The sequence below is a fragment of the Sciurus vulgaris genome (assembly GCF_902686455.1).
Source record: "Sciurus vulgaris genome assembly, chromosome: 11".
Classification (NCBI taxonomy): domain Eukaryota; kingdom Metazoa; phylum Chordata; class Mammalia; order Rodentia; family Sciuridae; genus Sciurus; species Sciurus vulgaris.
In genome coordinates, this window is record NC_136472.1 from 40,356,110 (window position 1) to 40,379,110 (window position 23,001).

General features: G+C 43.7%; 1 protein-coding gene and 1 long non-coding RNA gene across 2 annotated transcripts; one reads left to right on the forward strand and one right to left on the reverse strand.

The window, feature by feature from the left end:
• Positions 1-313: 313 nt before the first annotated feature.
• LOC306639952 (tubulin beta chain-like) lies at positions 314-2,036 on the reverse strand. Its single transcript, XM_079103637.1, has one exon. It carries the CDS (start codon positions 1,978-1,980, stop codon positions 640-642), a length of 1,341 nt encoding a protein of 446 aa, XP_078959763.1. The 5' UTR covers positions 1,981-2,036; the 3' UTR covers positions 314-639.
• A 5,538-nt stretch (positions 2,037-7,574) lies between these two features.
• LOC306639483 lies at positions 7,575-22,758 on the forward strand. The gene is made up of 3 exons (XR_013757666.1): positions 7,575-8,076; positions 9,736-9,791; positions 22,562-22,758. It is a non-coding gene; the product is annotated as an uncharacterized lncRNA (long non-coding RNA).
• The last annotated feature ends 243 nt before the right edge of the window (positions 22,759-23,001 follow it).

Below are 23,001 nucleotides of genomic sequence, written 5' to 3' on the forward strand. Positions count from 1 at the left end.
GCAGTGGTCAATTCTTAGGGGAGGACAATGTTAATGTTAATGGCTAAAATGAAACATACCAAATATAAAAATATATAATTGTATGTATATGTATAATAACAATAATCTTTTGCTTAAGAAGAGTTCAGAATTTCTAGCCCCTGGGAAAGGTGCTCGCTGGGGGAGAATGTAGGCGTGATTTGGCTCATAAATGCCGGGTGAACCTCAGCAGGTGGTTTAACCTGGCAAGGATTAGTTTCCTTGCTTCTCACATAAAGATCATCACTCTTTTTTTTTTTTTTTTTTTTTTTTTGCTTTTGAGAAATATCTTTATTTTAAACTTCAGGAAAGCGAACATAAAAACATACGTCTCTTCACTAAAGGTGCACACATACTGTTCAAAGCACTGAAACAGAAAACCTATACTGCTCAAAGATGAAATCCTGAAACTTGCTATCTCAGAAAGAGTGAGAACAAAAATTTGGAGCGTATGGGCTACATGCATTATTAGTATAGATATTTTAAGAAAGCGAATACTGCCCTTTTTAGAGGGGATCCACATTCTTATCAACCGTGAACTTGTGACAGACAAACCTGAGCAGCATAGTTCACCAGCAGATGCTGGAGGACAAGAAGTTTACCAAGGAAGCTGAGAAGTTCCTAAGCCTCCTCCCCCTCCTCTTCCTCCTCCTCGAAGTCTCCCAGTTCCTCGGCGGTGGCATCCTGGTACTGCTGGTACTCGGACACCAGGTCGTTCATGTTGCTCTCGGCCTCGGTGAACTCCATCTCGTCCATGCCCTCGCCCGTGTACCAGTGCAGGAAGGCCTTGCGCCGGAACATGGCGGTGAACTGCTCCGAGATGCGCTTGAAGAGCTCCTGGATGGCGGTGTTGTTGCCGATGAAGGTGGCTGACATCTTGAGGCCGCGGGGCGGGATGTCGCACACGGCCGTCTTCACATTGTGGGGGATCCAGTCCACAAAGTAGCTGCTGTTTTTGTTCTGCATGTTGAGCATCTGCTCGTCCACCTCCTTCATGGACATGCGGCCTCGGAAGATGGCAGCCACTGCCAGGTAGTGGCCGTGGCGGGGGTCGCAGGCGGCCATCATGTTCTTGGCGTCGAACATCTGCTGGGTGAGCTCGGGCACCGTCAGGGCACGGTACTGCATGCTGCCCCGGCTGGTCAGGGGCGAGAAGCCGGGCATGAAGAAGTGCAGGCGCGGGAAGGGCACCATGTTCACCGCCAGCTTTCGCAGGTCTGCGTTCAGCTGACCGGGGAAGCGCAGGCACGTGGTGATCCCGCTCATGGTGGCCGACACCAGGTGGTTGAGGTCGCCGTACGTGGGGGTGGTCAGCTTCAGGGTGCGGAAGCATATGTCATACAGGGCCTCATTGTCGATGCAGAAGGTTTCATCTGTGTTCTCCACCAGCTGATGGACAGACAGGGTGGCATTGTAGGGCTCCACCACCGTGTCCGACACCTTGGGCGAGGGCATGACGCTGAAGGTGTTCATGATGCGGTCTGGATACTCCTCCCGGATCTTGCTAATGAGCAGGGTGCCCATGCCCGACCCAGTGCCACCACCAAGTGAGTGGGTCAGCTGGAAGCCCTGCAGACAGTCACAGCTTTCTGACTCCTTCCTCACCACATCCAGGACGGAGTCCACCAGCTCTGCTCCCTCTGTGTAGTGGCCCTTGGCCCAGTTATTTCCTGCACCACTCTGACCAAACACATAGTTGTCTGGCCTGAATATCTGGCCAAATGGTCCGGATCTCACTGAGTCCACTGTTCCTGGCTCCAGGTCCACCAGGATGGCCCGAGGAACATATTTGTTGCCAGCTGCTTCATTGTAGTACACATTGATTCTCTCCAGCTGTAAGTCACTATCTGCATGGTAACTACCAGTGGGGTCAATGCCATGCTCATCACTGATGACCTCCCAAAACTTGGCTCCGATCTGGTTGCCACACTGGCCTGCCTGGATGTGCACGATTTCACGCATGATGCCGAAAGTGGGTGAAGGAACAGAGTTGAAGACCACGTTGGAGCGGACGAAGGCTAGAGGACTTGGTTTAGTGGAGACAAGATCATCACTCTTGATCTGCTGTCCTAGAGGTGCCTATTATTGCTTGCCCTGTCCAATGGCCCATCTAGCCAGCGACCCATGATTTGCTGCTTCCTAAACAGGGAAACACTCGGACAACCAGATTAGCTCTTCTGGGAAGTGAGCTGATACACGGATATTGGTGGTTGGTGGTGCAGGGTTCAACTGAGTAGTTGTGCTGGCTGCCATGTTGGACCACGTATGGAAGGAGAAAAAAGGCGAAATGGCCAAGAAAGAGAAACGCAAGAAACCCATAGAGAAGAGAGATAGGGAGACCATACGGTCTGTTGAGAGAAAGCAGCGATGGATCTCAGCTTTAGTCCAGTCTCTTGTTCATTTAAAGCCTGGTTATAGTTTGGTCTCTGACCTTGAATTCCAGGAGGGCTCTAAATGTTTATACTAAGCTTCTCTTTTACTCCCTTTGATCAAGTTTGAATGTGTTTCTGGTTCTTGCAAATAAAATTTTAAAACAGAAGAAACTGGAGGGAGGATAAAGTGGAGGGAGATTCAGGGCAGCCTTATTTAAAACATCTTCCCTGCTACCTTGTGGAGTTGGATTAAGGAGCATGACCACTCCTGATTGAGTGTGAGCACCGGGCCCTACCTTTCTAATATTTGTGTTGCTAAAATATTTGCTTAATTGAACTGAAATTGGTAAAGTGTGTGAAGATACTTTGAAAACTGTGAAGCGCACCACTGATGGAGAGCATAGGGTTTATTAATAATTTGATTAAGATTTTATGAAGTTCCCATTAGTCATTTTTATGTATCTGCCACAATGAATAAAATCAAAAGAAATGGCTAAAATATATCCAAGTTGGGTGAATTTTCACTTCCTCATCTGGGCAATTTTAACTTGAACCCTATCCTAAAGCAAGAGTAAAACTTCAGGGTATGTGCCTCAGCCAGCAGGAGAGATTGTTCCTGTCTGGAGCCGACACTCATCTCCCTGTAAACCTGAAAAGCACATTTGTTCATTTTTAGCATAAAGCAGTTGGGATCCAGGTAAAAGACCAAATTTTTCTATCAGCAAAATTCCTGACCCTAGCTGGAGATAAAGTCACAACAAGAAGTGAAGGGCCAAGTCCATCAGTGTCACGCATCTCCACTGAACACCCAGGGGAATTAAGGTAATAACTAAACCTCCCATCACTGAAAAAGTGCATTGGTAAATGCTGAATTTTCCAGGTTACTTATATTGACCAATTTCACTGGTCACTTGAATTTACCTATGTATCCTACAGGTTACATATTAAAACATGGAGAGAAGAGAAGATGCAACCAATCAAGGATTAAAGAAAGATGTGAGGTTAAAGAAAACGTGGACTGTTCTCTTCATTGTGTGGCTCTCTTCCACGTTCAAACTTGCAGGGGCTCTATGTTATGGGAGAAGAAATTCTAGGTGAGCTATGTTGCAAAGAGCATGTATACATTCAAATTCGTGCCTAGTGGGTGCCTCACCCCATATTTTATAAGGCAAACACACCTGTCAGCCAGGCTGGAAGGGAGGGATCACGTTTAAAATGTCTGCAAACAACCATCTCCAGATACAACCTCCTGGGTTTTAATTAGTCCCTGAAAGTGAGAGTCATCCTGGGATCCTCCTGTGACATTTTCCAGTTTCCCGTCGGCTCCACTTATGAGAAACAAATGGGTTGGCTGGCCTCCCTCTAGATTGAGTTTTTCATGAAGTCATTACTTCTGTCACGGGGAGTATTTTCAAATTGAAAAATCTGAAACAATAAATGATGGTGAAGCAGTTAATAACTGTTAAGAAATCACATTTGGAAAATTGCATTTAAGCAATAACCTTTCTCCCTGTAATTAAATGACAGAAAGGTCCTGGTTTTAATTAAGTCAGCAATTTATAGTTATGAAGCTATACTTCACTATGCAGATTAGCAAATGATAGGTCACAGAACACCCTGAGTGCATTTTGAGTGGGCCTGATATGGTAATTACTCCACTGTTCAGTGGTGACCACATTGAACCGTATCTCTAGATGAAACAATTTTCTTTTCCTTGCTCCATGATGTATAACTAGGATGAGTAAATGTACCACGAGCCCTGCCTTGCGCATCTTTAAATTAAAATGGATTTTAAATGAGGGGGCATGAGCAGAGGAAGCATGTTTAAAAAACAGAACCAGGAGTGAATGGGCCACAGTCAATGCCCGCGAGCAGAGAATATATCATTGTTTTACAGGGCTTTCTATCTTGCGCCTGAATGTTTGCTGGAGATTTATGAGGAAGTAAAATGCTAATGTTAGTGTATTTATAAACATATGATGGGGGTTTCATCTATAATTTATTCTCTAACCCTACTCTCTTCCTCCCTGGAAAGGAAAATGAAATGCTGTGTTGGACAGCCGAAAGGGTCATTAATACGGCTTTCACATTTTATTTAACTAACCCCCCGTTCATATTACACATTGATGATCACATTGTGAGATGGTTTTTGAAATGCTTATTGTGTCTTGTATCCTGACTGCCTCAACCAGGACTAGTTCAGAATTGTAGCAGTCACCAAAGATCTGCTAGTGGGGGACTTGTGTGTGTGTGTGTGTGTGTGTGTGTGTGTGTGTGTGTGTGTGTGTGTCTCCCTGGAGGGAAGAGAAAAACCCAGCTGCTGAAGTCATGTCTCTTTTCATTTCGCTTTTCAAGTTTCATGAGCATCTGAACCCTAGGACTTGCTTTCAGGTGTTTGATTTCATCTTAAAACTCCTTATTTCCCTGCCTATCTTCATTAAAGTGTATCTCTACCCAAACTGGCGGAGAGAGGAGGCTGTGGAGGAAGCAATGAAGCCATCCAGACTAAACATCCAAAGCCAGGCACCTTCACATGCAGCAGAGGGGGCTGAGGATGCAGAGATCCTCTCCCACCCAGAGTGGTGACCGGTAGCCATGCTTCTTTGGGGCAGGAGCACTGGCTGTTCCATTTCTCAGTTCTGGCGTTATGCCCTGTGTTCCCCCTGACACGCACACAAATGAAGAGGTAGAATGAATCAGGTTTGATTTAAGCTGTGCAGGCAATCACTGAATGTGTTTCAACTGCTTACCAACCCCTGTTCCAAATAACCAGAAGCAAACCAAGATTCTCCTAAGTTGAGAATTTCTCCTTTTAAAAATATTGGATCTTGTTTTAGGGAGAAGAAAGAGAATCAAATGCACTTCCATCCTCTCTCCCTTGGATTTTTTGGAATTCTAGAAGAATTCCAAAATTATTGTATTTCCAGGCAAATAATCTGTTATATTTCAAATTAAAACAATACTGCCAGAAGATTTTTAAGAATGATATCATGAATCTTTAATTCAAATATTAACTACATGGATATTCCCAAGCTACACAGCCTGCTAGGACTGGTCTTTGAAACTTCCTTGTCCAGAACCTTTACCACCTTAATGGAAAGAGACAGTATTCTTCCTAATACTTGGGATGATTCTCAGAGTGACTCAGATTTTCCAGAGTCCTCTCCCACTTGAATTCCTATCTTCACTGAATTCTACATCTCTGCTCTGTTCTACTTTCCATGGCCACCTCTCCTGTGCTGCTCTGGGTCACCCCCATTGAGCTCCATCCCTATTTCTTTCTTCCCCAGAGTCCTTTGATCCAAACTCAGAAGGCAGCAAAAGCCCCCTGAAGGTTTGAGGAAATGGAGGGAAAAACTTCACAGCTTAGCAAAAAACAAACAAACAACAACAACAACAAACCCTCAAAAGTGTAACAATAGTTATTGCTCTTAAAAACACTTTTCATGTTTCTGTTACTGAGAAGTTCTTGGAGGAGACCTACTTCTGTTTCTTGGTGGGTCCACAGTCTCCTTCCCTTATCCCATTTGTATCTTTTTCCGGAGTCTCAACTTCCTGTTTATTGCCTGACCTTGTGACTTGGCCCTCTTTTTGTCATTCTTCCTAAATACTCCTGCTGTGCCCAGGGGAATTCATCCTCAGGCCTTAACTACCACTTTCTTCCTGAGAGGAATTCTGCTCTCATCTTTGAAACTACCTTGATCTATTTCGCCACACTGCAAAGAAACAACAAATCAGTACACTAAGGAGATGCTCGTCTGCATGGAAACCCCCTTGGCATTCTGGGGGCATTCCGCAGAGGCAGAGACCACTGCCAGCTGCTTTGGTGTTGACTAAACTTCTGAGACTCTCAGAGGCATTAGCTACTATGGTCTTTGAAAGGTAGGTTATTCACTTGTTTGGTTTCTCAGATCCAAGAAGACAGTCACCCTCTGAGCCCAGAGGTCTCCAGAGCCTCAGCCTGACATACACATGAGAATTATGCCTCATCCCTATCACTGGATTAGGGTGCAATTTGGAAAGACTGTCCAGGATAAACAGGAAGGAAGTGCTGGCCAGAATTTCCTGGGGATTCGTACATGTGAATGAAGTTCCCGCTACAGTCCAGATCCAGGTCCGAGACCCCTGTTGGATGGGACAGGCGGCAGTGCAGGGTGGAGGAGAAAAGAGTTATTCTGGAATGTGCAAAGACAAGCCATATGGCTTCCAAAATGGGTCCCTTAAAAAAAAATAAAACTGAATGCATCAGATCTGGCTGCAGGTGTTTATTTGAAGGAACAAGCAAAGAAAAATATTTTTGAGAATTGTTTCTTTTTCTACTCTTTGTAACATTTTCTTGAAATTTCTCCCTTCACCTGGTCACCTGACCTCTAGGAAAGATGTCTGTGGCTGAACCCCCAGTTAGGTGAGATTCAGACTAAGGACTCCCTTTTTTCCTCCCTGAAGATGTGGTAAGTCTCTAACCAGATGAAAATGTAGATTTAATAGAAATCAAGAAATCCTGGCAGGAAGTTACTCCTTGATTTTCTCATGTGTTCATCCACATAGCTACCTTTGGCTGGTTGAACACCTGCTGTTTACTTTGTGCTATGTGGGCAATAGGGATATGAGAACAGATAAAACCAACACAGGGGGGAACCTGTGCTTTCCTGGCTGAAGTCAGATAAGAAGCAGAAGGGCAGTAGACACAGAGATGTAACTGTAGCATTATGGCAAAGAACTCAAGAGCAAGGCAGAGAGTCAGACCCGGAGAGATCAAACTACTTCCAATGCTTACTGACTGTGTGACTTTGGAAAAGTCACTTAACCATGCTTGACTTCACCTTCTTGCTCATTAAAATGGGCATAATAAGATTGTCTATCTCATAGGAGCATTAGGAAGACTGAATGAAACATGATGTTCATTAAATACCCAAATGTTAGATATAATAGTATGTGGGTGGTATAATAGGGAAATGCCCAAATAGCATGAGAACGCAGAAGAGAGGTGGGTTTCTAACTCAGCCTAGAGGAGTCAGAGACCACTAACTTTCATATTTATTTACTTATTTATTTAGTGGTACTGAGGCTTGAACCCAGTACTAAGTTACATGCCTAGCTCTTGTGATTTTTTATATTGAGACACGGCCTTGCAAGTTGCCCACACTGGCCTTGAGCTTGTGATCCTCCCAAGTAGCTGAGAAAACAGTCATGCCCCACCTTGCCTGGCAACATCTCTAACTTCAGATTAGATGGCTGTTCCAGTGGTGCATTTGGTTAAAGAGTGGTGGGGAGTATTCCTGGGAAAAGAGGGTACTTAAGGTTTACCATAGGATTCTGATCCTGAATGACCAGCAAATTCCAACTTGCTCATTCCTTGTTGGCAATGATTGGTATGGAGGTTACTGTCTTGGACAAGGGGAAGAAACTTCTTGGTGCTTCTTACCTTCACTGTATCCTAAGGGCTGTTTCCTGAGGTCTCCTCCAATGCTGAATTACACGATGACACCCAGTGAAGAAATCCTGACCCTTTATGGACACAAAGCATATCTCAGGCTCCTAGAGAGGCAGTGCAAGGCAACTTCCTGTCCTGTGCAGCACTGTAGAACTCTCCCAAAAGATTTGCCAAGTCAAAAAGAAGTTTAACTTCCCAATCTTCTTGAATCCTCCAGTGAATTATTATCAAGTGGAAATGCATGTAATTAAGGTGGGTGGAAGGCGGGAATTGAATTATGATAAAACTCATGCCTGCTGATGTGTTTGATGACAGAGGAGAAAATCATAAAGGGAAAGATGATGAATTTCTGTCTTTTCTCTGGGAATAACTGACTTAGAATCAATGTAATGAAAAATTGTCAAGTGAACACAGAATGGCACAGGAGAAGGGGAAGTTTCTGATGGAAATGGATTAGCTCACAGCAGAACCACACTTTCAATTTTTATCCCTGGGGGGAAAACACCACCAAAAATGTATTATTTGGTGAACAACTATGATCATATCACTTTTCTATTGAAGAGTGCTCAGTGACTTTCCCTTATTTCCTCCGGAATAGAGTTTGAAGTCCTGAGCATGGCATTCAAGAACTATTGTGACTGACCCCAATCTGCCTTGCAAACCTCACGCCCACCCTGCCTAATTCAAAACGGCACACTTTCACACGGGCAATGCACGCATGTACCACACCTTAGTACAAGGCAGGCCAACGACATTACTCATGCCTTCTTAATATGCTCTATTCTTGCTCAAGCCATCCGAGTTACCAAATTCCACTCCCACCTAAGGTCTAGTTCAAATATCTGTTCTTTCATTGAAACTTTTCAAAGCTAGGACTGATCTCTTCCTTCACCAATCCCACAGATTTTCTCAAAATAGTAACTAATAATACTTGTATTGAACCTGATATGCTTGTTATAATTATTACTATTAGATTTTTTTCTTAATTTTTCGTGAAGGTCGGGAGACATGTCTCATTTATTTCTGTAACTTTCACAGTATCTGGCATGAAGATTTGCATGATACTGGTTTTAAAAATACATTCCCATTTTTGCTTTGGCTGTCAGGAAACTCAGAACTAAATTTTTTTTTTTTCATTCAGTCACAGTACCTTTTGATTTGGGTTTTCTGGTATCAAATTTCCCACCTTCTTTACTTGACTGTTATTTTATTGTTCTATGGCATTGGGTCTTTTTTATTTATTCAATTTTATTTTTTAAATTTTGAGTCTTACTAAGTTGCTGAGGCTGGCTTGAACTTGCAATCCTCCTGTGTCAGCCAACCATGTCACTGGGATTACAGGTGTGTGCCACCATGCCTGGCTGTGAATAATCTTTGGTCTTTTATTTTCAGTTACCCTAAATCCATTTTGGAGGTAGACAGGTAGAAATAAGAGCTGTAAAGTTTGAATTGGAGTCATTACTGTGTGATGAAGTTAAATGTATGCTTAAGTTATCAGTTATTAGCACTGTCTGGTGGGCAAAATAGGGAAATGGAAGGATATGAAAATCAGATCACATAAAGATGTTATTTGAATTTGTTCTATTTGTAGCCTTTTGGGTTTAATCTTCATTTTATCTTCCCAGAAGTTCTGTGACAAATATTTGAGATAGTCTTTTTTATGCTTCTTTTTAGCAGATTGAGGATAAGGAGTCTGTCTTATTCAAGGTCACACAGTCAGTCAGAAGCAGGGCAAGGCATAGGTCTTTTTAAAAAGTTGCCACTATGAGTATCGATGTAAGAAGAGTCAAGTGGGGCAGATAAAAGTCCATCACAGGATCTGGCAGGAGTAGATGGTGGGTTCAGGGTGGGAGTGGCTGGTGCCCACTAATATACTTGTGATTTCTGATTTCCTCCCCATCCAACTTCCAGTGGGTGAAGAACAGGTGTTTCCTTGGCTGTGGAACAAAGAGAAATCATCACTGAGGGTAAGCCAGTTAGGGTCCTTTCAGCTCAGGTAACAGAAAACCCAACTCTAATGGCTCAGAAAAATAAGGCTGATGATTGAGTCCCTTAACTAGAGGTCAGGAATCAACTGGGCTTACAGGGGAATCCCATCAAGGATATCCTGTGATTCTTTTAAGTCTACTCTCCTCCATGTGTTGGCCTCATCCTCAGGCCAGTCATAGGATGAAAGCAATCTTTTTTGACCTCAAAAGAAAAGAGTCACCTCTGGGGGCTTCTTCCAGAACAAGAGTCTGCCCCCAAATCCCTAGCACTCCATCTTTGCATTCTGTTGACCTGGTTAGATCATATGTTCATTCCTGAATGAGGCAAGAGAATGGAATTAACCCCAGCCAATGAAGGAATGGGGTCAATTTTTCCTGAATCACAAGGGTGGCATGGGAAGTGGGGAGGAGGGAGGAAGGGACAGGAAGAAGAGTCATCAGATCAAATGTTCCATTAGTGCTGTCTTCTAAATAAACACACCCTCCCCACCTTCCTGCCCTCTCACGGGGCTATGTCTCTCACACTTTCTCTAGCTTCACCTCTTCTTAGTTAATGAATTTGTTTTTCTATGTTTATTCTTTCCTTCCTCCACTACTTTCTTTCTTCTCTTCATTTATTCATCAAATATCCCTTTCACAGGACCCTGGGCTAGACCCTCGAGGTACCAAGATGGTCACAATGCTGCTCTCCTTAACGTGGGTAGCTCCCTTTTGACTTAGGTGGGACAGTGTCTTACAGATTCAGTGAGAAGCCCACTTAGGTGTCCTGAACAGGTTATCAGCAAATAGGGGCATATGGGGCAACCATGAGATATGGCACTAATCAGGAAGTTTGTTTCATTTCTGAGAGAGAGAGGGAGGAAAGAGAGAGAGAGAGAGAGAGAGAGAGAGCGCTCAGTGAGGCAAGGAAGACTGATTTTGGTCCACCCAGAACCGAAATACCACATTAAAATGCTTCCTAGCACCGAGAGGTTTGTCCATTAAATTTAATTAAGCTTTCTTTAGAATTGAATGTCTCAGGAGATCTATTACGCCCAGGGGACAAAGCATTTGCTTTTGCCAGCCTTCGCTTTGCTCTTTGCATCATTCTTTCTGACCAGGAAACCCTTGTGCCTCTATTGTTTAGCAGAGTGTTCATATTTTTGTGGCCAAATTTCAGGCATATGAATTGGAAAGATTCTTCCTGCTGGACAGTCCTGCCGTTTCTGGCTTCAAATGCTTCTTCCATGAGAGCTTGGAGGTTTGAGAGTTTCATTTTCTCTCTTAAAGAAGGACTGCCTTTGACAGGGATTTGCATTGTTTCCAGGACAGCATCTCTGTGTCTCTGAGATCCTTGTACCTCTCAGTAGCTAGTTCTGGAAGCTGTGATTCCTCCAAAGGGCCCAGCTGGGGGAGGCACGTGCCCAAGTCAGCCTCCGAGTGGGTGTGAACTCCTCAGCTCCAAAAAGGAGCAATTCTGTCTGCTGGGCTATCTGTGCCAAAGCTTAGCCTGGCAACTTTCTTAGCAGTGAAACCCTGGCATGCTGTGGGGGAAATATTTCAGCATGTTTCCCAACCCTGGGGACCAACATGTTCCCATCCTCCTCTGCTTAAAGGAATGTACCATTCAGAATGCAGCCACTGAAACCAGTCACTGACCTCCAAGTGACAGCTGGACCTTCCTGCACACATTCCCCTTTCATCCCCAAAATCACCATGCAGAAAGTTGAAGGTGTTGCTTTTATAGCAGGGTTTTGAGGGTATTCCTGTTAAACCAGTGGGGTGGGCTCTCCTGGAGACATCTTTACAAGAGAAACTAAAACCAAATGGTGTCCTGGGAGAGAAGCACCCTGGGGAAGAAGAAATGAGACAGATGAACTTGAGCCAGTGGCAAGGCCCTGGTCATCAGAGGCAATATGCAATAAAAGAGCCTAGGAATCTCTGAACTGCTTTTGTCCTCCATGGAATACATGCCTTGGAACCAAGGTGAAGAGCAGAGCGAGAAGCAGGTGTTCTGGGTTGCATTAGGGTACAGTCCCTATTAGGAGGGACCCCTAATAGAATTTAACACCTAAAACAGAGCTTTCCCTCCTAAGTTGCAAAGAACCTGTGATTTTGGTCTGTCCTCAACTAATGGCTTACGTGGAAGGAGCAGTATCTAGTGGAAGAAGTTGGGAACAGGGACCATTTGGCTTGGATACGAGCTGTCCCCCAAAGACTGTTAATGCAGGAATACTCTGAGGTGAAATGATTAGATTATAAGAACTATAACCTAGGTCCATCCTAGTTTGAAAGAACTGACTGGGCAATAACTGTAGGCTGGAGGAGGTGGGTCACCGAGGTTTGCCCTGGAAGGGTACATCTTCCTGTGGCCCTTTTCCCACTATTTCCTGACCTCACTATGAAATGAGCAGCTCTCCCCCTGTGGTCCATTCCCCCATAATGCGCTGCCTCACCTTAGGCCCAGAGCAATGGAGTCAGCTGTCTATGGACTGAGACCTCTGAAACTATGAGCTGCAAATAACTTTGTCTCCTCTAAGTTGTTGCAAATGACAAAAGCAGGAATGTAGGGAGAAATACCAGAAAGATACCATTGGTTACTAATAGGAGAGCTGACCCTTCTTGTTTGTACACACACATGATGCTTCTGGGGAATCTTGGCAATATTGTTGTCCATGATTCTATGATAGCAAGCGAAGGCAAGAGTCATTTGGAGATTATTCACAATGTGATTCTTTCTGTATTCCTAGACTTGTGAGGCTTGGAGAAATTTGGTGATTGGTTAGGATATTTGTCTTTCAGCTATAAAATAACAGTGTCTTTAAAAAGTAGAAAAACCTGTGTCTTTCCCACGTAATTCCAAGCCCATTGGTGGTCCATGGAGGTGACTCTGACATCAAGATGTTCCAAGGACCCTGGTGCCTTCTTTCTGGGTACTTTACCATCCCCTACAGTCTTCCTGGGTCACATGATCAAAATGAGCTCAGCACCAAATCTTATTCCAGATGCAGGGAAGGAGAAAGAAGTAGAAAACAAGCAAACTTCTTTTTTAAAAAATAATTTTGAAAAAATTAAAAAACACCAAAGGTAGAAAAGAGAATCCTCATAAACGTATCATTCAGATTTAGCAATTATTAAGATTTTAGCAGTTTCCTTTTCATGACCTGATCGGAAATTTGCCTGTTATCACTTCTCCTCACATCCCGTTGATAAGAATTTAGCCACATGGCCACCCTGGTCTGCATAAGACCTGGGGACGTGGATTCTACCTGTCTATGTATAAATTGCCAAATAAAAGGCAATGCCTTTAGTGCTGATTACTCTATCAACATCTGCAAAAACAAAACTGACTTATGTTTGCCCCTGAAAAAAAGTTGCACTAACAGAATGTTCTTTTTCCATCAATAGGCCCAGGATAGTATAGTAGGTTGCATGACTTTTGACCTCAATTTAGGTTCAGCTGTATCAACAGCGTCCAATGTGCATAGTCTTCTGAGGGATCGCTAACACTTAAGCTGTCCTATTTGGTGGCTATTAGTTAGACATTCTCATGGGGGAAGCAAGAGAGATGGAGACCCAAATAGTATTATGTTTCTTGGTAGGTTTAAATCATCTACCCTTTGGATTTGGGTATTAGTTTCTTATCCTGGCGTTGAATGGTTGATGATAGTCTTATCTCTAAAGTAAAAGTACTTGTGGAAGCCTTTTGTGATGGCATTGTGCTGAAGAGAGAATTTTGTCTAGGGAATGGGTGTGACCAGTATTGATTAGAACACTTCAGCTATAGGGACAGAAACTTAAAATACTCACGCAATAAGAAAATATGTTGACACGTCTAACAACATCCACCAGTTGAGTAAGCTCTAAGTCGGTTTAGATTGGTCATCCCAGCTTCTTTTGGAGGTTCTCTTGTCTTGTGGAGAAACCAGTCATTCCAGGGCTTGCGTCCCAGGCAGGATATGCCCAGAGACAGAAAAATGGCTCTTCTGGTGCTTCTCCCTTAAGAGCAAGGGAACTTTCCCAAGAAGCCCCCCTCAACTTCCCTACATATCTCGTTGGTTTAAATGAGATTGCTTGTTTATCCTAGAACCTGTTGCTGTGGCCAGGGACATGCCATATTCTAATTAGGCTGGACCTAGGTTCTTGATTCCTAAACCAGAGGAGTTGTCTAGCACTGCTCAGAGTCCACCCTTGGAGCTCAAGTCAGCTCCCCACTCACCAGACCATAACAAATGGAGCAGGAGCCATAGGACTTCCAGAGATCCCCAAAGTGCTTACTGCATGATACTTTAATTTTACTTTATTAAAAAGATTTAATAATGTAGTCCAGAAAAAAATTTGCATGAGTCAACATCCTATAAGCACCATCATTAAAAACTCATCCCCAGGATCTGTAAATTATTTCTTATTGCTAAGAGAATATTATATCATAATAATATCACTAGTGAATCACCAAAATGAGTATTACCAAAATCTTTGTGCACGTCTATTGGTTGACAAGGGAAAACATGAATTTAGCAGAAAAAAAAGAATAATAATAATAACATGCATGCCTTTGACAAGCTGTAGTTTATTCTTTGCCAACAGATTTTTTTTTTTTTTCCTCCTGAAGTGAACTCATTTGTGAAAGGATTTTGCTGCCTTGGTTAAAAACTATCCAAAGCTTGTAATATCTAAATGTCAGAGAACAATGAAGTGCATGCTTCTTGATGCTCTAGCAAATTGTACAAACCAAGGGGAAAAATTACTGATGGGTCAGATACTGAAGGTGAATAACGAAGTCCTTGGGTACACTGAAGATTTTCAGGGGGACATTAGCTTTCCAATCATTAGGTAGATAGGACTTAAAGCCCTCCATGAAATAATCTAGGAATTAGAAAATGGAGGCAGGCATTTGTGTAATGTGTAATCTTAGGCAAGTTACTTAAGCACCCTTGGTCTCAGTTTCTTCATCTGTGAAATGGGAATAATCATCTCTATTATCAAAGTTTTGTGAAGTCAAAAGATGATATGCATAGGTTAGCACTATATTTGGGACATAGTACATAATTAATGACAGTGTTATTCAAATATCCAGAGCATTCCAAAGGATCCAAGATGCTCCAAGATATAGGCTTTTGAATGAGCTGAGACTTGCTTGGATTAATTAACTCTTGGTAAACTCCATCAAGCCAGAGACTGGTGGTCTCTTTGCTACCTCCTATTCTGAACACCTTTCAGTGTTACTGCATAAAGACCCATCTTTCCAACAGCAGCAGAATATGAAATTGATCTCTTAGGCTTGAGTTGTTTCCAGCCTTTATTATTAAGAAAAAACACAGGAATGCACATCTTATGCATACAACTTTGTGCATACATTGGCTGTTCTTGTTTTGAAATAAGTTGTCAGACTTCTAAAATATACAAACCAACATAGCTCAACATAGTAAATGAGCTCAACATAGCAAATGCAGCTGACAGGTTGTGGACAGGTTACCAAATCCTATGTGAGAAAAGCAAACTAAGCCACTTGGCTTCAGTTAAAATCTCACCAGCCTCTGGGGGCCTTGTTCAAGAAGCCATTTATAAAAGTAAGAAAAACCCTGTCCAAAGTAGTAGGATTCCCCTGTGTTCTAGAAACGACTATTACCTGGGCCATTTCCAGAACTGCCCAGTAAATTCTTCTCCCCTGGACTTAGCAGCTGCATCAAAGTGCACTTGAACAGGCAAAAGTCTTTCCTGTCTCCCAGAGGTTTCATGTAACCACATAACAGAAACCTGCTGTGGAGAAAGGAGAGAGAAATTCTTACTTTACTTTTTCTGAAACTGAGTTTTGAAGCAATTATTCTTGTTGATGGCAGAAGATTAATTCTGTTATGATCATCTATCCATCTTTTATCTATCATCTACACACACACACACACACACACACACACACACACACACACACACAGAGTATTTTCCCAAATTTTTCTAACTTTTCTATCATTTTAGAAGTACCATAAATGGAATGGTGGTGCACACCTATAATCCCAGTGACTCAGGAGCCTGAGGCAGGAGGATGGCAACTTAGCCTCAGCAACTTAGGGAGACCCCCATCTCAAAATAAAACATAAAAGAGGCTGGTGTTGTGGCTTGGTGGTTAAGTGCCCCGGTACCTCCTCCCTGCCACCAAATGGAAGTATAATTAACCAAAGAAAGATATTAACTCAAGTCAAAAATTACACCATTTCTCCTTATTGATAAAGGAATTCCCATGGTATTCCCTCTAAAAGCAAGCCTTGGCTTTTACAACGTACTATACAAACATATTATTTCCTTCTGGTACATTAATTTTTGGATTACTTTGGGGGACAAAACACCACCAAAGTAGTGGTTTGGCTATAAACTCCCTTGACATCTGGCCAAACCGCCAAATAACAAGTATATAATTGCTTTCAAGTTCACATCACTGCAATTTTCTGGCCACCCCTTTCATAAATGAAAAAGTTAGCATTTGTACTTCTGCAGTAATGAAAACCACAGCTTATCATAATATTTATCAAATTGTGATAAGATAAAAGCTTAGTTTGTGGGGGTGTTAGGAGCAGTATTTATCACAGTCAATTAGGGAGTGGTGAGCATAGCCCACAGCGACTTCTCCTGGGATTTCAGCTTCTCTCAGAGATAGCTTCTAGGTTCTTCCCTCTGTGGCTTTCACCGGTCACTGCCTGGAGACGTTGCTTGATGTGCATGGTGAATTCCGGTGAGTTTGCGGGGACCCACTGGGGCTTCCCTTTGTTCTTCCTCAGGTTTTCCTGTCTGTCTCCAGAAATGTGGCCATCCTCCCATAGAGGGCCCTTCTCTGGGACTGCTTTCTAGAACGTGAGTCACACACTTCTAGTGGCACAAAAGAATGTTTTAAGGGCACCCGGCAGGTAGACTTTGAGGAACCTCGAATAATATGTGAAAAACGAATTCCCTTCCTAATTCTCCTTTAAGACATTGATGATCCGGAAGCAAATCTCCATTTGCCTTTAGCACCCTCTGACCTCCCTTTTGAACAAAGAGAAAGCAGGCTTCCGGCTCCGCCCACTCTAATCTAGGTAGAATGTAATAGCTCAGGACTTTGATTTCTCTTTATAATTAGCTTTTGTTTATGAGAGGCAAGTGTCATTAGTTTTTTATTTACAGGAACAATACTAAATGTCCTTCGATAGTACATTTACATGGAGCTTGTAAAAAGTGAACCGTTTTTAATGGCTCCTAGAGTTTCCCCACCAAGGCACTTTTCACACTGCAAGTGGACATGCTTCCCGCCCTGAGCCTCTCAGGCGCCATGACTGGGTCTTTTTGACCTGTCTTCCCACCTGGCTCTGCAGTGCTTGACGAGGGCGGGAACCCTGGCACAAAGTTCCTACCTTCGGTCTCGCGTGTCCATTAGTGCTTATTGAGTGATGGAGTGAACAGTGAATAAATGAAGAAGGAACTTCTACCTCCCTGGAGCCTCTCAGCTGTTCTACGACAGTGTCACTGAAGATCCCGCTCCCAGTCACCCAGGTAGTCACCCAGGCTGTGTGTACCGGGGAGCACCTGGGTTGAGGACAGAACCATTGGGGTGGCAGCAGCCCCCACCCCTGCCTGGATACAGTGGAGGGATCCTCAACCGACTGGTTGTGCTACCTTGTGCCCAAGGGTTGCTGTCCCCACCCACACTGACAGGGCATTGTCACCTCTTGGGCTACTATAAGGGCTCTGGAGGACACTGCAGGGTGAGGTGTCTTCCAAGGTTCCTTGAGATGCTGGCACCATGCACAGTGGTTACCCAGACTGTCCCACCTCTGGGCACTCTGACCTAACTTGGGAAGGGTGCCTGGGCAGGCTCGGTGGGGCAAAGGAGGCTTAGGGAACCATTTTGCATCAGGAGTCTCAGGATCGAAATATGAAGAATCGAGAGGATCAGAGGCACAGAACCCAAGATGACCAAGGCACATTCTTCCTGTTTAAAAATGCATACCTTCTCACTGCAAAATAAATCCAAGAACAAAACGGAAGGAAGGGTAGGAAAGGCTAGAGGAGACCCTGGCCTTAATGTTGTGTTTTATTTTGTACCCCAATTTTGTCCCTCATATTTTGTCATTACCATTTCCATAAAGAATAATTTGCATTACCTTTATTAGAAATAAAAAGTTCAGCCAGGCACAGTGCACATGCTTATAACCCCAGCGGCTCAGGAGGCAGAGGCAGGAGGATTGCAGGCTCAAAGCCAGCCTCAGCAACTTAGTGAGGGCCTAAGCAACTTAGAGAGACCCTGTCTCTAAAAATAATATGAAAAGGACTGGGAATGTGACTCAGTAGTTAAGCACTCCTGGATTGAATCCCCAGTACCAAAAATTTAAAAAGTCATTGCCAAGCATATAATAATTGAAGAAAGAGAAAAAGAAGATCATCAGCAACCAGTGTTAAAATATTGATCTACATTTCAGCCATCTTTTCTTTCTGTGTGTGTTGAAATGTAAACATAATGGTTACTGTGTGTTGAATGCCTACTATGTGCCAGGCACTATTCTTAATCATCAGCATCTCTTAGTCCAATCAAATTGACAATTCAAATTGACCACTGCAATACTTTATCAATATTTTTCAGCTGTTTATTATTATTATATTATTATCAATAATAATGCATATCAATCATGCAAATTAATGGGTTTTACTGTGCTATTTCCATGTATGCATATCTTGTGCTCTAATCCTATTAAACCTCTTTACTACCCTCCCTTACTCTTTCTTATCTCCCCCAGTTCCCTCCCCTTCTCTAATAGTCCTCTTTGCACTTTCAGGTGGTCATTTTTCCTTTTCCTAGCTTCCACATATGAGATAGAACAAGAGATACCTGTCTTTTGTGTATGGCTGATTTCACTTAACATGATAACTTCCAGTTCCATCCATTCTCCTGCAAATCACATGATTTTGCTCTTCTTTATGGCTGAATAATATTCCATCATGTATTTACACCATATTTTCTTTATCCATTTATCTGTTGACTGGCACCTAGGCTGATTCCATACCTTAATTGTTGTGAATAGTTGCTGCAGTAAACATGGATACCAACTTTGTGTGTTTGTGTGTGTATGTGTGTGTGTGCGCAGGTGTGCAGTACTAGGGTTGATCCCAAGGGGCATTCTAGCACTGAGCTACATTTCCAGTCCTTTTCATTTTGAGACAGGGTCTTGCTAAGTTGCAGAGACTGGTCTCGAATTTACAATCTTCCTGCCTCAACCTCCTGAGTTGTTGGGATTACAAGATTGCCACAGCACCCAGCCCAACATTTTTTCACTGATTCTTCCTTGTAGCCCAATCAGCTACCATTACCCCCATTGACAGATGAGGAAACAAGCTCCTTAGATTAAATGACTTGTGCACAATTACACATTGATCAGTAAGAGAATGGAGAGTTTACACGGCACTGTTTGAGGTACCTCTCCCCATACCTCTGTAACTCCCTACCCTACTTTCCATCTTGATTTTTAATTACTTTATGACCTAGGAGTAGAGGTTTTCAATGCTATCTGGGGATTAGAATCCAATGGGTGATTTAAAAAAATACAGATGCTGGGGCCTCACATCCAGATGTTCCAACAAATACTGAGTTACTGGTGTTTTCAAAGTTCCCCAGGGGGCCCTCTGTGTTGCCAGGACTGGGCTGCAGTGTGCCTTAGTTTACTCAGTCTGTGGTTTCTCTGTTATTGGAAGGGGAGTGCTTGAAAACTGGATTCATATTCCAAATGATTTTCTTACACATAAAAGCCACTCTGCAAATCATGACTTCCACATTCAACTAGCACTAGATGAAAGCATACATCAATGTCTTTACACATGACCTCTGGTGAGGACAAGGTGGCCAGAAGAAGGGTGGAAGCTGGTACTCAGAGTCTCTAAATGAGAGCACCCCAAACCTTGGACATGCACAGAATATTTCAGGTCACTGGTCCGTGTGTGCCTGAGTGAATACTTAATTTCCTTTTTCAGACCTCAGTAATTTCTAGCAGAGTATAGAGAGTTCATGACACAAACACATCTGGATTTGGGGGTGTGGATCTGAAATATTCACAGGCCAATATGTCGGGCGCAGATGTCGAATTGGCAGCCAGGGATGATGGGGGTGATCTCATTGGAGGCTCCATCTGGGGCTTTGCTTGGAGCGGCACAGCCTTCCCTGCTGATTTCAGCTGTGCCTCATACCTGGGTGCTTCCTCACCTGCCCAAAGGCATTTCATAGCCTTCTCTCTCGAGGGGCATCAGGAATCTTGGCATTGCTGCATCTCATGCACAAAATGCCAAGAGAGTGGAAAACCATAGCTTCTTATAGATATCAAGTCTGGACTGCCAAATGCAGCATCAGTCCCAAAAGGAGCCCAGGGAGGCTAAAGGGGGAGGCTGGGCCTCCTCAGCATGGCCTGGAGGGTGGACCAGGGGCTGAGCAGCCAGACCCAGCCAGGTCTGAATACAGATCCCCTCACTTTCTCATCTTTAGACCTTTCTTAGGTGAGTAACCTGAGACTGTTCTTATCTGTAAAATAGGGACCATCGGAAGCTAATTCACTGGGTTGTTGAGAAAATTAGAAAAGTGGCTGGCAAGCCCACAGAGCAGGGCTTTTGGCCCTCCCCTCCCCTCCATGCAGCTGCTTCTAGATTGCATGTGATCTTATGAGATCCCTTCACTGTGGCCAAGCTAGCAATTCAGCAGAATCCAATTCAAAAAGCGTTTCAAGGACCCCTCTACGCCTAGCACGCTGGTCTCTACATTCTATTCTTTTCCGTCTCTGTGCCTTCTCTCAAGCTGTTCCCTCTGTCTGGAAGGTTTTTCTTCCTTATTTCCTCTTGTTCTCCTGCAGCCCATTCTGCAAGAACCAGTTTAGTTGTCACCTGATTCTTCTGACCGAATATCCTCTCTCCTTTTCTAGATCCCTACAGTGCTTCGGCCAGAGGTTCTCAAACATTGATGTTTAAGATCCTGGTGAGAAGCACCCGGGATCCCTAATGCTCTGAGCTTATGGTCCATGTCCAGGAGATATGAAGAGCTGTACTAGCCCCTCAGAGATGTGTGTGAGCATTACATGAAATGTCATGTGTAAAATATTAGGCACAGGGTTGGGCATGTAATCGGTGCACAATAAATATTACCTAATGATAATACTGTTTCAATATATTATAACAAATAATCGTGGTATTAGATGAAGTAACACATTTTGACAATAAGAAGATCAGAAGGCAACATTCAGGAACTGACAGTTGAGAAGAGCCGCATTCACAGAATCTAAATGGATTTCCCGGACACCAGGTTCCCCCGGCAATGTGACAGGACTGCTCAGAGTTAATGAGTTTCTAGAATAAAGTTCTATGTGGAGGGAGGAGGTTTCAAGTGCCAAGTTCTATCCACTCCAATTCTCATGCATTGTAACCCTTGGCAAATCTTCTTCACCCAAGAGTTCTGATTCTGGCTCAGCTTTCGAGCATGGTACCAGTTAATTATGGTAATAGGATAAGGCATTCTCGGGCAGCAGGGAAATGCTGGGCTAGAGTCTGGGACAGCAGGTTTTAGGGGAAGGAATTTATTATAAGCCAAATAATGGCATCAGAGAATGCAGGAGATGTCAGTGTCCATTGGAGTGAAGCTAGGAGGAAGGATGGCGGGAAGGCAGCCCGCGAGGAAGCTGGGGGAGGATGCTAGTGTAATTGGTCCTTGGGGATCAAGGGCCACCCTGATTTTGAACATGGGGAAATTGAATGTGTTGGGAGGAGGCCCCCGAGTAAAGACAGAACCAGTACAGACAAGATTAGATCATGTGAGTTTATGTCAGAGGCATGAGTAGTCAGTCATGGACCCTCCTGGACCAGTCCTCCAGGCACAGCATAGTTACTTTTCCTGGGTTGGTGGCTGGAGAAGTGAATCTGAAATATTGTTGACCAGCATCTTGGTTGCAAATGTTGAACTGGAAGGCAGGATGATGGGGTGATCTCATTGGAGGCCCCATCTGGGGCTTCACTTGAGAAGCTGTGGGAAGGGACCCCCCCACACACACACCATAGTCTCCACCTAAAGAGCACAGTGTCCATCCTGAGTCATCTCTACACAGGGCTTCTTGCAGTGACCCGAGAGCATGCATATGGGTCCTGGGGTCCTGGGATCCAGAAGTCTGTAAGTCTGAGATGTCACACCAGAAGTTCGCTCTGTCTTGGTCATCAGCCCCACTGACCCACAATCCTATGGTCAGCACAAGATGGGAGTTAGATGGACTTGAAGTGAGATCCTAGCTTCATTCCTCTCTTGCTCTGCTACCTTGGACAAATGACTTTACCTTTCTGAGTTTCAACTGCAAAATGGAATTCATCAAAATGGATTGAATGAGAGATGCAGAGGTCATGTTATAGAATGGGGTTGAGAAGGCTGTGGTTGGAGAAATAAGGTCTCTATCAGCAATGAACCATCTGAGAGCTACTTAGTTCATTTCACTTAACCCTTCCAATCGGGCTGCATGCTATCCCCACTTTATAGGTAAGGAAATGATGACCCAGAGATGGTAGGTCATTTGTCTCAGGTCACAGGACTAAAAATAAGTGGCTGAGTTGGGATCTGAATCCAGGTCTCCCGTACCTTCACTGTGCGCATAACGCCTTATGTGGATTATCTGTTGTCTGTGCACAACCAAAGTTGGCTGCTCCATTGAGCACAAAGGAAAAGAGACCTTGACTTGCTGAAACTCACTCCTGGAGTCCTGCTTGTTGCCTTTTCTCTTCTCATTTATCCACAGACCCCCAGATGGCCGTGGAGGTAGCAAGGTGGCCAAGAATTTCAGTTAAAGAAAACTCCATTTACTTTCCATCCAAGATACCGTGCATTCTCCAGGTAAAGTCGGGAGCCCCTAATGCACCAGAGCAGTTGAGTGTGGCCAGGGCGGCCCCTTCAGCTCTGAGTCAGTCCCAGCAGAGAGCTGGCCCGTGTTGTTCTGTGTCCTTTTTCGTTAAGGATTCTCTGTATTGAGATGCAACCTAATTAGGGTTGAGCTCAAAGCCTGTTCGTTTGGGGGCTTAGTTCATAAAAGATTAATGTTCATTTTCCGTGGGTTTTGTTGCAGAATTCAGCTGGAAAAAATCCAGGGTGCACTTCTTCCAAGAGAAGTAGCACTTTGGTGGTTTGCGAAAATCCCTTTTCCCTCACGTTAAAACCTTGATTTGTATGTCTCTCTCTACT